General features: G+C 34.2%; 1 protein-coding gene across 1 annotated transcript in view; it reads right to left on the bottom strand.

Annotated features, from left to right (window-relative positions):
- LOC139044108 (centromere-associated protein E-like) overlaps positions 1-15,394 on the bottom strand; it is a 79,526-nt gene that overhangs the window by 33,569 nt on the left and 30,563 nt on the right. Inside the window, exons 16-24 of the mRNA XM_070503668.1 lie at positions 15,029-15,196; positions 10,563-10,682; positions 8,830-8,952; positions 8,582-8,747; positions 8,046-8,200; positions 6,553-6,867; positions 6,168-6,440; positions 5,856-6,014; positions 422-622 (exon numbers count right to left, since the gene is read on the bottom strand). Of these exons, the coding sequence (XP_070359769.1) occupies positions 422-622; positions 5,856-6,014; positions 6,168-6,440; positions 6,553-6,867; positions 8,046-8,200; positions 8,582-8,747; positions 8,830-8,952; positions 10,563-10,682; positions 15,029-15,196 (1,680 nt within the window). The remainder of the gene's footprint in view (positions 1-421; positions 623-5,855; positions 6,015-6,167; positions 6,441-6,552; positions 6,868-8,045; positions 8,201-8,581; positions 8,748-8,829; positions 8,953-10,562; positions 10,683-15,028; positions 15,197-15,394) is intronic.

Here is a 15,394-nt window from a genome sequence, read left to right on the forward strand (position 1 = left end):
TTCAAAATACCCAAATAGTAGAGATAACTCAAATTTCCATCAATACAGGAGAAAGGCTAAACAAATTGTGGCCTATTCATACACTGGAAGACTACCAAGCAGTAAAAAGGAGTGTAGAAAGAAGTGAGACAAAAGAGCACATGCAGTGTGATTCTATTTGTGTGAAGTTCTAGAAGAGACAGTGAGCTGAGGTGGAAAACATCAGGACAGTGACTATGTGGGGCAGAGGATGAGATCAGGATTGCCTGGGTGGAGGTGGGAGGGAACTTGCTGGGGTGGAGAGAACACAAGTAGAGACATTTGTCAAAAGTCATCACACTGGACACTCACATCAGATACATTTATTGCATGTAAATTATACCTCAATAAAGTTGTAAAAATCTAAAACATACAAAGACAAAAACACATTGCTGAATCTCACCATTCCAATACTGTCCCTCAGGTCAGTCTTCAGTTGCTCCTTTTCTGCAGTAACCCTCTCTAACATTTGTCGCAGTGCTGTTTTCTCCTGTATTAAAGAAAATATCTTTCTCTGTTGTTCAGTTAGCTCATTATCAACATCTGCAATCAGCACTTGGGTTTTTTTGGCTTCCAAACTCTGCTTTTTATCTATGCCAACCATCTAAAATATTAATACATTAGAGAAGAATTTCTTAGTAACAGTTTTAATAATAAAAATAGCCAAACTTCTATTACTTATTATGTACCAGGCACTATTTTCACACAGTGACACATTTAATCTTCCCCATAACCTTACAAGGTAGGCACTATTACTATCTCCGTTTGACAGGCAAGGAAACTGAATCCCAGAGAGGGTAGGTCACTTGCCCAAGGTCACTCAGAGAAGTTATCAGACTTTGAATCCAAGTGGTCTGGTTCCAGAGCTCGTGCTCTTGTGCCTGTTCACTGGTAAGAGCTATGTGGACAGCTATAGATAATTCACAACTATCTTCATGTACGATGGGTTAACCTGGCTTTATGAAGGAGTAAGCCAGCTTAAACTCTCCCTCTTTATTTCTTTCCTTCAAAAGCTGGAAACCATAACTTATGCCCTACTACTAACAAATCTTTATTTTCAGAGTTTTATTATAGATAAGAGGGCAAAAGAGTTTTGTTAGAAACATATTTCATATTATAGTAGCATAATTCACCTTTTCATATTTTTCATATACTGCTTAAGAAAAGCATGTTATATAAATCCATTTATCCATAAATAAGTCTTAACCAAAGGTAACCTGATACATGGACTCCTTGGTAAAAGGAGACAAAGATTGATGTTACCAGTATGAAATTAGGGTATCACCATATAATCCTATACTAGCCCAGTAAAAACACTCAGCTGAATATTGGTCACAGATGTTTAAAAAGTTTTTATAATAATCTATATTTAATTAGAAAAAAAAGAAAAAGAAAAAAAATCATCCAATGACACCAACTTCACACAACCACTATTAGAATTTGGGAATATTTCCTTCCAGAGTTTCTTCTATTAAAAGAATTTTTTTAACATTGCAATTATGACTACTTTACATATAAGATCCTTTTTAGTTTTTCTTTCCCACTTAGATTAGATGATATGCATTTTCCCATGCTGTTACATAATCTCCAAATTATAATTTTTAGTAGTTTCTCAATTCTCTAGAGTGGATACAGACAAACCATATTTCATTTGGTTAGCCCCTTCTTTTTGGCAATCTGCATGAGCTTCTACAAGGATGAGCAGAGAGCTAACTACAACTACAGGAGAAATTAAGGCAGGAACACAGAGTCTTTGGGATTAGTCAGTCAGCTACTATAATTCAGAATCTTGCATCTTTACTCCTAAATATGGAAATGTACACAAAACAAAGCAGATTGAGACAAAGTGCAAAACTGAACTCAGCCTAGAAAGTATTCCAGCTACCATGGTTATGAGCAAATCTAATAGGTCTAATTATTAAATAAGGAAAAAAATTGTGTCCTTTATATGAGAATAAGCCTACTAATCACAAAGTTTAAAATTTCTGTTGAGACACACTAGAGAAACTCATTTCCAGAGAGAGACACATCAAGCAGGATTGAAAACGGGCACTCCTAGAGGCTTCATGATAGACCTACTAGGCTATCATAGGCTGCCCTCTGGTGCTCTGATAAACAGGTTTATCTGGAAATCCCTAGACCCACTGCATTATCCTCATGGGTGATTCCAGCATGAACACGATTTCACAAGACCAAGCTCACCTCAGCATTGCATCCCAGATTTCAGAAACCCTGATGAACAGAATGGCCCAGGAGAATTTCCAGTTAGACCCTTTTATCAACACAGATGATTCCAGCATGAACTTAATACCACAGACTGGCTGGTCCAGTGAGTGTAACTCTCCTTTTCCCTCACTCCGCCTCTACTGCTCCTTCTCATGGGGCCCTGTGACTGCATTTTGCATTTGTTTAAAAGCGGCTACTGACTGTGCATTTATTTTCAAAAAACTATTGAAAAACCTTTCCCCTTATAAAAGTGGAAGTTATAAATTTTAAATCAAGGTCAAGTGCCTTTGGCCCATAGTTGACCCAAAATATAGATAAACTGAGAATACAAGATATAGAGCAAGTGAAAATGCTTTCTAGGAAAGAATGACTGAAGCATAGGGAGAGAGGAAGAGAAAGCTCCTTTTCCAAGGCAGGAATATTGTACCCCAGAGTAAATGGGAAAAAAGAAGCTCATTATATAGAGTAATAGTATATAAAGGTATATAGAGGTTTCTTTACATAAGTTGGATCTTACTGAATTGTTCTTTAGTATGTATCTGTTTTTATTTAATAATGTATCCTGGAAATTTTCCAATTGTAGATAATGTCTACTTTAAAGAAATTCCATGACTATACAAAACTCTATTACATTTCTATACATTAACAATAAACAATTAAAAAAGGAAATAGAGAAAACAATCCATTTACAAAAGCATCAAAAAGAATAAAATATTAAGGAATAAACTTAACCAAGATGGCAAAGGCTTGTACAATGAAAACTACAAAATGTATCTGAAATACATTAAAGACACAAATAAATGGAAAGACGTCTCATGTTCACAGATTGGAAGACTTAATATTGTTAAGAAGTCAATGCTACCCAAAGCGATCTACAAATTTAATGCAATCCCTATAAAATCCTAATAGTGTTTTGCAGAAATAGAAAAATCCACCCTGAAATTCATATGGAATCTCAAGGGACTCCAAACAGGCAAAACAATCTTGAAAAAAGAACAGAGCTGAGGGTCTCACACACCCTGATTTCAAAACTTACTACAAAGTTATAGTAATCAAAACAGCTCAGTACTGGCATAAAGACAGATATATAGACCAATGAAATAGAAAACAGAGCCCAGAAATAAACCTTTGCATATGGTCAAATGATCTTTAACAAGGATGTCAAGACCATTCAATCATAAAGGATGGTATCTTCAACAAATGGTGTTGGGAAAACTGGATATCTCATGCAGAAGAAAGAAGTTGGGCCCTTACTTTACATCATATAAAAAAGTTAACTCAAAGTAGATCAAAGACCTAACCATAAGAACTAAAACTGTAAGATGCTTAGAAGAAAACATGGGAGAAAAACTTCATAAAGTGGATCTTGCCAATGATTTCTTGGATATGACACCAAAAGCACAGACAACAAAAGCAAAAAGAGATAAACTGGACTACATAAAAACTACAAATTTCTGTGCACCAAAGGACACAATCAACAGAGTGAAAAGGCAACCTAGGAATGGGAGAAAATATATGCAAGTCACACAATTGATAAAGGGTTAATATCCAGACTATATAAAGAATGTCTAAAATTCAACAACAAAAACCAAACAATCCAATTTAAAAATGAGTAAAGACTTGAACAGACATTTCTGTAAAGATATACAAATAGCCTACAAGCACATGAAAAGATGCTCAACATTACTAGTCATTAGGGAAATGCAAATAAAAACCACAATGAGATATCATCTCACACTTATTAGGATAGCTACTGTGAAAAAAGGAGAAAATAATACGTGTTGGTGAGAACTTGGAGAAATTGGAACCCTTATGCACTGCTGGTGGGAATGTAAAATGGTACAGCCATGATGGAAAACAGTATGACAGTTCCTCAAAAGATAAAAAACATGATCCAGTAAATCTGACATCCAAAAGAATTGAAAGCAGGGTCTCAGAGAGATATTTGTACACCATGTTCATAGCAGCATTATTCCCAACAGCAAAAAGGTGAAAGCAATCTTCAGTGCCCATTAATGGGTGAATGGTTAAACAAAATGTAGTATATACATACAATGGAATATTATTCAGCCCTAAAAAGGAAGGAATTTCTGATGTATGCTGCAACATAGAGGAACCTTGAGGACACTATGCTAAATGAAATAAGCCAGTCAAAAAAAGACAACATACTGCATGATTCCGCTTATGTGAGGTACCTAGAGTAGCCAAATTAAGAGAGATAGAAAGTGGAAAAGTGGTTGCTAGGGGCTAGAGGAGGGAGGGAATGAGGAATTGTTTAGTGGGTATAGAGTTTCAGCTTCACAAGATAAAAAGAATTCTGGAGATTGGTGGCACAACAACGTGAACGTACCTAACACTACTGAACTGTTTGCTTAAAAATGATAAAGATGGTAAATTTTATGCTATGTATATTTTACCACAATTAAAGATACAAAACAAACAAAAATAAATTTATACATATATATATATATATATATGAATGACTACTACTCCAAGCTATGGATGTATGAAAGATTATTTCACCATTCTCCTATTGGTGAACGTTTTAAATTCCCAGTAGTAATTATTCTGGATTAAATAGTATTAAGTATAATAACAATGAAAAATAGTATAAAAAATTCTGACATATAAAAGGCATTTTTGAAAAGTAGAAATGCATTGTAAATAAATCAGTTATATAAAATTACAGGCAATCCCGTTATGGACTGAATTATGTCCTCCCAAAATCCACATGTTGAAGCTCTAAGCCCCAAAATGACTGTATTTGGAGAGAGGGCCTTTAAGGAGAGTAATTAGGGTTAAATGAGATCATATGGCTGGGGCCCTAACCCCATAGAACTGGTGTCCACTCCAGAAGCAGAAGAGAACCAGAGCTCTCTCGGCTCACACACAGAAGGGCCATGTGAGGAGAGGTGCCATCTGCATGATAGGAAGAGGGCTCACAAGAAACTGAATTTTCTAGCTCCTTAACCTTGGACCTCTAGCTTCTACAACTGGGAAAAAGTAAATTTCTGTTGTTTAAGCTACTTAGTCTATGATATTTTGTGATGGCAGACTAATATACCTCCCTTTTAAAAAATCATCATTAGCATCCTAGCCTTTCTTGTATATAATTAAATAACAAAGCAGCTCTTCTCCCCAGGTTTCAGGACAAAACGAACCATGCTGCCTAGAATAAGCTGAGATTTAAGCACAGCACAGCTCTAGAAACAGACATGAACACGACACACACATCGATAGTGAACTCTCAACTAGTACACAAAATCTGATATAAAACAAATATTTTACCCATAAGTAATAATAAGCACTCAATCTTTCTTACATTCTTAGAATTCAGAGGGGCTTTTAAAGATGTTTAAAATACACCAGGCCTCGGAAAATATCAGCTCAAAGTTTGAACTAACATTTTTGCCTTTTCCTTTTCCAACTGATTGTAAGCAGTTATATCTGAAGTTATTTCAAAGACACTAGGGCTAATCTTGTAAACTGTTGTTAGTTATTCACTGTGAATAATCAATAAGATTGAGGTCACCATTATGTACTTAAGTGTCTGAAGTTAAGGAGAAAGCTCACATATAGTATATGAAAACTCGAACAGAAATACCCTTTACCTTTTCCTGAAATTCATCCGAATTTTCTCCTATGTTTTCCTCTATACGCAAATTCCTGGAAGTTTCCTCAGAAATTTTCATTTTCAGTGTGTTAACTGTTTCTTGGTGTTGTTTTAAAGACTCAAGAGCATTTCGTAATTGTTCTTGGGTATCTATGTTCTTTGTCAGAGAAAGGGAACACAATTTCAATTAGAATAATGTGAAACAATGAAAATAACTTTATAGTTACTGCTTGATCATAAATAATAACTGATGGCTCCTGAACGTCTTGAAGAGGCTCTGAGTTTTCAGTTTACTCTGTCAAAGCCTCACCATGGTCACGGTGTCCTGAATGTCACTTCTGAGCTGGTCCCTCTCAATCTGCAGGCTCTCTTGGAGCTGTTTCAGGCCATCTTTTTCTTGGGTTAAGGTTCTTACTTCTGCTAAGGTTTGTTGAAGTTTCTCAGTAATCAGTGCTTTCTCCCTTTCGACAGTTTGCAGCCTAGAATCTCTACTTTCTAATTGTTGCTTCAGCTCTTTCACTTCATTTAACCTTTCTTGACTCTCAGCTGTTTTCTGCTGAAGTTCCTGGGTTTTGTAAGAAAGCTTTAAAATAAGAAAAAGTTACTGTGAGAAGCAGAGCATTCTGTGGCATCTATATAGAAGCCAAACCCCAGAAAACTAAAGACCATTTCCATAGAGGGTGTGTTGTACCAACCTCCATGTTCAAAGCATCCAAGCTTAAACCAAGTGTTTGAGCTTCTTTAGAGAGATTTCCTATGTTCTGACTCATTCTTGCATTCTCCTCAAGGACCATCTTATACTTTTGCTCAGTTTCAACATGTTGATTTTTAAAATCTTGGAATTCTTGATCAGTTCTTTTATAATTCAACTGGCTAGCTGCTAGGTCACTTTTAGTTTTCCCAACTTCTTCAAGTAAATCTTGAATTCTACTCTCTTTATGAACTACTTCAGAAAACAATTTGTCTTTTTCTGATGTTATTTTACAGAGCTCTTCAGATTTGTCATTTATCTACGGAAAAGAAATAAAATTTAGCTATGTTAGCAATATAAGATCCACTACAGCAGTTATCAGGAAAAGAAAAGCTTTATCTGCAAAAAAGAAAAAAGACATTGAAATTAAGCACAGATTTGACTGAGGAAAGGTAATATTTTTATTGTCACATCTTTATAACAATATATTATCCTGCTTAACTTTACCATCAAAGTTTTGTTTGGGTTCTAGTAAGGATTGAGTGGAGAAGAAACACTTAATTAGGATGTCTTTATTTCCTTATCTATCATTCTAAAGTGTTTTCTAACTTTATGGTGTTTCAGGCATCTTATGGTTTTTCTTAGAATTTGACTTATTATTTTCTTTCTAAAGGCTTTGAATGCAGCTCAGATTTCCAAAAACTTAATCCATGAATAATTTAAATTTTAAATAACTTAAATTGAAACTATTATTTAAGTAATTAATTTAAACCAACAATATCCAGCTTATAAATAGTTTAATCATTGTGAAAGATAAAGGAGAAGGAAGTGGGAAAAAGAGAGGAGAGCCAAAGTTGAGACAAAGGAGAGGGAGCGAGACAGTAGAGCTCTTGTAACCACAGGCTCAGGGTAGGAGGCAGGTCTGTGTAACTCAGCTTTTAGATCCATAACTATGTGTTGGGCTAAAAAACAGCATGTACTTTAAAGAGTTTTTAGGATGACTAAATAACGTTGCTAAAGTTGTTTAGCATGATGCTCACCATGTAGTAAGTACTCAAATTCTTGTCCTTTTTATTTCTTTCAGAAAGGCAGAAAAAGGAAAGGCTGGCAGAAGGTTTCCGGAATTGCTCACTAGGCTGCAATATTTACGTCAACCTCTAAAACTTCATCAATGCCACCCTCTTTACCTCCTTACTCTCCTTTATTCAACATAGTGATATGACCACAGCAACAGCACCAAAAAAGATAAAGACTAAGGGTGGGCCATCAATCTCTGTTGAAAAGCACTACATCTGAGGACTATAGAAATGGCCCCTACATGGATCTCATTACTAAGTATACTGTTACATATTCTTTGAAAATGTTCCTAACAAGCAGGGTCAAATGTTTACAGTCTCTTCACTGTTACTTTAAAACAAACTATGGCAAAATATTTAAGGCAATATTGCAAGGGTTTTTATTTCAAAGTAAGAGTTATTTGCTTAAAAACATATTTACCTCTTTCCTTAGCATTTCTACTTCTGAGGGTAAAGATTTCAACTCTGAGAGCAAATTAACTTCTTTATGCAAAGCTTCATTTTCTTCAACTTCTTTATTCAGTTCTTTCTGGAGATCAGTAATCTTTCTTCCTGATTCCAAATTACAGAGCAAATCTAGGATATTTTTGGTAAATTAAACAGTTTGCAGTTATTGGGACAATTTAAATTACATACAAACTTAGATTACTTAATCAGATTATATAAAATTTATTAAAGAAAGAACCAGTGTTGGTCAACAGGTAATCCAATTGTTAAAAGTTCTTGAATCACCTTTTTCAAGATCGGGTCCAATTCATTTGAAAAATAATTCTTAAACCTTTATAATTTGAAGTCCATGGAAACACTTATAAATACTGACACCAAATGATATTGAAATTTAATATTAGGCTACTTACAAACATCAGAGAACAATGGACTTTTAATCATTGGAATGGAGGTGCAAAATCCTTTAGGCAGTTGGATTTGCAAAGAGGTAAGTCTGAAATTATAAAATACCTTTTGGAACTTTTCCATCTATAAGGCAGGTGAGTTTTGCTATTTCATTAAAAGAAGATTGTAATTCTTTCTCCAGATCAACTTGCATTTTCTTCTTTGCCTCCAACTGCCTTTGATATAACTGAATATCATTTTCCATTTGCTTGCATGCACTTGCAAGTTCTTTCTATGAGAGAAACAATACAAATTCACAAAAATGTAGTGATCATTACAACTGCTTTATTATAAATATAACAAAAATCACTTACCATTTTCTCTTTCAGCTCCAGATTTTCACTCCTGAGACAGGCTGCTTCTCTCTTGGCATCGAGGGCTACAGCCTCAGCATCGAACAGAGTCTGTTTCATCTGTTTGAGGTCTTGAATGTTTTCCTATACACACAACAAAAAGGATTTCCTGAAAGCTAACTTTCTTAGAGTTGGAAAAGACTTTAGAGAACACACACACAGATGTCATTCCTAACAAATCAAAAATGGTGAAAATACGTTAATCACCAAATTTTTTTTAGGATAGATGAAAAGAAATGACATTTTCGAAAATAAAAATATTTTTAAAAATTCTGGTTATCTTTTTCCAAATTATAAAAGCACTATATATATAGAAGTACTGTAATTTAAGAAATCTGTTATTGTTTAAAAAAGATTAACACAATTGTTGCTCAGCTAGCCTGTTAAAGTTTCCTACGTATTTTTAAATTATTCTCTCCAAAACATGACAGGTGAGCAATTAATAGTTAAAATTAAGAATATTAAATCACAAACTGAAAAAAAAAAGACAAACAATCCAAAAGAAAAAGAGAGAAAAGATACGAACAGGCAACTCACAGAAGAGAAAATATAACTGATAAATACATAAAAAGATCCACTGTGTCATTTTTAAAGAGAAGTAGCATTTTAACATGACTTTAGCTGACATGAATTCAACCATATGTCCTTGGGAAAACATTAATGCATGAATGAATGAATGAATGAATAAAGAGAAAGAAATAAAGAACAACTTTTAAAAAGTGGGCAATTCTGCTTGCCACTCTGTCAGTAGACACTCGAAGATTATATGAAAGTACCTTTCTTCCCAGGGCCTCCAAACAGTAACAACACTTTTAAAAAGAATCATTTGTGATTAATAGAAGGTAACAAAAAGTACTCTGACAAGTTCAAATGAAAACAAAAGAACAACAGAAACTAAGATTAAAAAAATTCTAGCTAGTGGACAGCCCCGTGGCCGAGTGGTTAAGTTCACGAGCTCCACTTCAGTGGCCCGGGGTTTTGCTGGTTCGGACCCTGGGTGCGGACATGGCATCACTCATCAGGCCATGCTGAGGCAGCATCACACATGCCACAGACAGAAGGACCCACAACTAGAACATACAACTATGTACTGGGGGGCTTTGGGGAGAAGAAGAAGAAAAAAAAAATGATGACGACGAGTGGCAACAGATGTGAGCTCAAGTGCCAATCTTTAAAAAAAGAAAAAAATTCTAGCTAGAAACTGTTGCCTTTTAAAAAAGGGTGTTAAAAACTAGAATCAGATACTTTCTTGAAGTAATCAGGTGGATTGAAAGCAAATAAAAAAATTTAACAATTTCACCATGAGATTCAAATGTTACTTAATGCCAAGATCTGATATCTTGGCTGAGATCAACTACATACTTCTTCATGCATTTGTATAAAACAATTGAAAAAAATTAAAATGTTTTTTGAATTACTGGTTTTTAATGGAAGCTCACTCCTAACTTACTTACATGCACTCAAAGAATGATGTCCTCAACTCTCTGAGCGATTCTTTATCTGTAGAATGGCAATGATACCAACAGTCCCTTTCCCATAGGGTTACTGATAGGATTAAATAAAATACTAAATGTAAAACAACTACAACAATGCTCGGCACACAGTAGGCTCAACGTAAGCATTTGCTATGATGATGGTGATGGTACACTATAAATGCCAACATGATTACACAACAAAATAAACCTGATTTTTACCGATGAGTATGACAAGTCCATGTTCACATTTTCTGATTTTTGAGTGTCTATGTATTTCTGTAGCTTTTTAATCTGGTCTTCCTTTTCTCTAAGCAGCTCTACTTTTGAACTTAGTTCATTCTAAAAGAATCAAAGGAGAGTGAAACACAATTTAATTGGATCTAAATTCTAAGGGATTAAAAAGAATTTACATTTAATAGTTTAGACAGTAAAATTTAAAAGTTGATACTTAAATATAATTCCTTCTCTTTTCTGAAATCATGTTCAATTACATATGATGTATATTTTATAGCTCTAGTCCCTTATCAACAGAAATATCAACATAAAAGCTCACCTCAAGATCTTGATTATACACTTCTGCATGCTTAACTAAATTCTTTATTTAAGTTGGAAATTTCATGAATTAGTTGCATCTGTAAGAGCATGTGAACAGGCAACAGAGCAAACCAATAGTTAAACAGAGCAAAAAAAAAAAAAAGACAGCATTCATTCACTGCTTCAGAATCACCTAACACAGTAAGAAGGGCTGAGAGATAACTGTTCAAGCTACTGCAGCAGAGCACCTCATTATTTAAAAATACAAAAACTCTCCCAAAAGACCAAACCCAACTAACCAAACGAAAAATCCCAAAACCCCACAAAACAAAGAAGAAAACCTCAGCATAACCCAAATAACAGTTACATCATCTGTTAATAAAGTTACAATAACATCAAAAGTACATTAGTAGGCATCACTTGGAGGAGATGAACTGTAATCAAACTTTTAAAAAACATTCTCTGAATAGATTTTTGTTTTGGGTAAGTTAAATGCATAAATGTATTTACCCCGTAAGATTTTTTCTTCCCATGAATTAGCCATTTAGCTTTACACTGGCGTGCTTGTTAATGCGTTGTGATCTGGAATGCAGGTTTGGATTAGGCTGGTTCCATGTGGTGCTCACCAAAGCTACAGAGGTATGCACAGCATTACCAACTATCTACCCTGTTGGTTTATTCCACAGGGAATATTGGAAAGATGATGTTATCGCTTTACATTGTCCAACTGTCTAAAAGTATAAAGAATACTTAAAGATATAAGTATTTCTATTAAAGTTTCCTTTCTATCAAAATAGCTATAGCATTAACTATCTCAGTACCATAAACTTTTGTGTTCAAAACAAGTAAACTACAATTTCCTAAGATAAACATATTTTTCTTTAGAATTATTTAATCTTAATAATCAGATGAGTCCTTAAAGAGTAAAAGCAAATTCTAGTAGAATGCAAGTGACTGGCTGTTTCCATCCTAAACTAGTTTCAGATTTCAGACTAGTGTTGACGTTCTTATTTTAGGGCAGTATCATCCAACAGAAATATAATGTGAGCCAAATTTGTAATTTAAAATTTACTAGTAGCCACATTAAAAAATAAAACAGGTAGAATTAATTTTAATAATACATTTTATTTAACCTAATATATCCAAAATATTGTCATTTCTTCATGTAATCAATATAAAAAAAATGAAATATTTTACATTCTTTTTTCATACTGAAGTCAATTCAGACTGGCCCCAATTCAAGTGCCCAGCTGCCACATGTGGTGAGTGGCTGCCCAATTGTTTGGCAAAGTTTTAGACATTTGTATAGGTTGTAATTTAAACTGGCTTCATCTTTTACCTCTTCTTCTCTGTTTCTAACTTTCGTGCAAGAAAACTGCCTATTTCTAATTTTTGTGCAAGAAAAGCACATTTACCAAAAAGAAAGAACTAAATGATCATTCTTAATTTTGGAAAATATTTAGAAAATAAAGATTTAGAAGGAAAAATTCTCCCACTTCTCATTTGAAATAGCACTTCATTTGAAGTATTGGTTCTCATAAACAGAAAAAGATGAAGCAACTTTTGTAAAGATCTGAGTGTAACCTTCCAATAACATATTGTTTAAGATGCTGAGCATAAAGTGTACAATACGATCAAAAGTTAATCTGTTGCTGCTTAAGAAAACAATGTAGATTTCAGCTGTAATTTTCCGCAGGTGAAATGAAATACTTAAGTTCTTAAGACAAAAATCTCCAAGTTGTGAAAATTATAAAATTAAATAAATCAAGTTTTTGTCTTAAGAACTTAAGTATTTCATTTCACCTGCTGAAACTTAGAGCTGAAATCTGCATTGTTTTCTTAAGCAGCAGGACTGAAATTTCTCTTGTTCCCTGAGCTTGATGATACTGACCTTATTTCTCCCTCTAAAATCACTATTTAAACATCCTATATTATGATATTCCCACTTGAGAATTATCCACAGCTTTGGTGATTTTTGGTGAAACCCTTTGGCAAACCAGAGCAATGACATAGGTCCTAAAGCCATAATTTGACTTTTACTCTTTTTTGGTTAAACTTTTCCCCAAAATATATGTTTTGGAACATATTTTACTGCATACACATAAACTTACAATATTTTCAGTTTAAAATGGAATGGATATTGTAAAACTGTCTTTGAAAAGAATAAGTTTTTATTACTTAATCTTTTATGTTACCTTACAGAACCTAGAATTTCAATTTATGTCCAAGAAAAACTGAAGAGAATAGGATTATTTTCCCCTTTGACTGTGGTTAAAAAAGAAAAAAAAATCCAGATGTGAGATTCAAGTCATACATTCTGTTATTTTGTAATCTTTTTGAGTGTGACAATTCAGTGAGCTTCAGTTTTTACTAATTGAACATATAAATGACGTAATAAAAAATTAGAGAAATTACTGCTACACTTATGCCCGAAGTTAATTTTACGTCATATTATTTATAATAAGAAATACACAAAAACTTAGATGAAATTTTGGAGTTTGAAGGGGCCTTGGCAAGCACCTGATCTAACCTCAGGGGTGGAGACGCGCAGGAAGGAAGCCCTATGAAATTCGGTGCTTGCTCAAGGCCTTGTCAATAATGCGTGCCAGGCTTGAATCCGCAGTGAGGTCGGGAGCAGCAAAACTGGGGCTTAAATCCATGGAGTCTGGCCCCAGAGAACCTGTTCTTAACCATGACGCCAGACCACCTCCTCTCAATAAAATCCAGTTTTACTGACTGAAGTCCACTGTTTTTTTCATGACATTTTGCATTTTGTCAATATGAGAATATTAAAAAAGGTAAAATGAAACTCTGGAGAACTTACAAACTTTTGCGTCTTAGGATATAATACCTATGAAATGTAGGATTAACTAATTTGTAGGTAGAATGGAAATAACATATTTGGCACAGGATTCTTTTTTCCTTTTAAAAAGGAAAAGAGGGTGAGAAACTAAACAATGACACAGAGGAAAAATGATTGTGTCCCTTTGGGCTATTCATACAGAAATCTGAGAAGCAGCTGCAAATTAACTCATACTTTAACCACACCAAACACTGGCTCTTAATTTTGGAGGGAATCACAGATCACTTCACAAGTATGATAACAGCTATGGATTCTCGTTCCCAAAAAATGAGTGAGTTCAAAACTTCTGCAAAATAATTTCATCGTGTCTATAAACTCTAAGTTAACGACTCTCTGCACTAAGAAATCTCTTGAATCTTTTGGACAATTTCTGTCTCCAAAGTCTGATGATTTGGGGATTAGGTTCTCTTAACATGTAGCCTAACATTATACACTGAGAAAATTTAACTAATCTGTTTCATTTCTAAAAATTCCATTAAAACTACTTCATATTAGTTATACTAATTTTTACAATAACTCTCTTATGGAAAAAGAAACATGCAAAATCAGCTTTCCCAGCTATTCTAATAATGTTCTAACTACTTAGGTACATACTTTCTAAAGAAAATGAAGTCCATTAATATGTAGTATCCATACATAAAACATTCACTAGATATTAAAATTCATATTGGTCTCAGAAGGAAACAGCTATGCTCTAGGCAGCAATTCTGGTATACTCAATAAAGTATTGATAACATACAAATTATCAGGAAATAATTTCTTCAAGATTAATTCATCAATAGGCAGATTCACCAAACCTGCTCAAAGATGTTTTTGATTCCTTCCTCTTCTTGCACACAAGCACAAGTGAAACAATTATGATTTAACTATTTTTAAAGCAATATAAATGAACTGATTATTTCTTAAATTCTCTAAATTGTGTGTACAAATGGAAAATGGTTGGGTTTTCAATATATCAACCTTAGAAATAAACATCTTTAAGAAAATGATACTTTTAAAAGTGTGGTTTTAGGGTCCAGCCTGGTGGTGTAGTGGTTAAGTTTGTGCACTCCATGGGTTTGGATGCCAGGTGCAGACCTACATAGCACTCGTCAAGCCATGCTGTGATGGTGTCCCACATACAAAATAGAGGGAGACCAGCACAGATGTTAGCTCAGGGACAATCTTCCTCAAGCAAAAAAAAGAGGAAGATTAGCAGCAGATGTTAGCTCAGGGCCAATCTTCCTCACACACACACAAAGTGTAGTTTTAGTTTAGTTTTGTGTTTCCACATCTTTTCATCTTTTACCTCTTGATCTTTTTCCGCTTTTCTTTCTAGAGCCTCAAATTCATGCAAATCATTCTTTTCTTTTAATTTCGATTCCATTTCTTCATTTTCTCTTCTTAGTTGTTCATAGTCTAGTACCAGACTATCATAGTTAGCACGAAGTGAATTCAACTCACTTTCTAAGTTTTCCTATTATAAACAAAACCAGATTTTCAAGTCAGAGAGGATTCAAGTTCTTTGTTTTGTTAACTAAAATCTGGATTAGTCAAATAATTCATTTAACCTTGAATCATTTGGTAGTTTGGGCCATTCTCCAATATCTTCCCAATGGTCTAGCTTGATCCACAGCATAACAGAAGGTCTGCCTTTTGGTAAACTAGCTAACAT

The sequence above is a fragment of the Equus asinus genome, unplaced genomic scaffold (genome assembly GCF_041296235.1).
Source record: "Equus asinus isolate D_3611 breed Donkey unplaced genomic scaffold, EquAss-T2T_v2 contig_591, whole genome shotgun sequence".
In the NCBI taxonomy this organism is placed as follows: domain Eukaryota; kingdom Metazoa; phylum Chordata; class Mammalia; order Perissodactyla; family Equidae; genus Equus; species Equus asinus.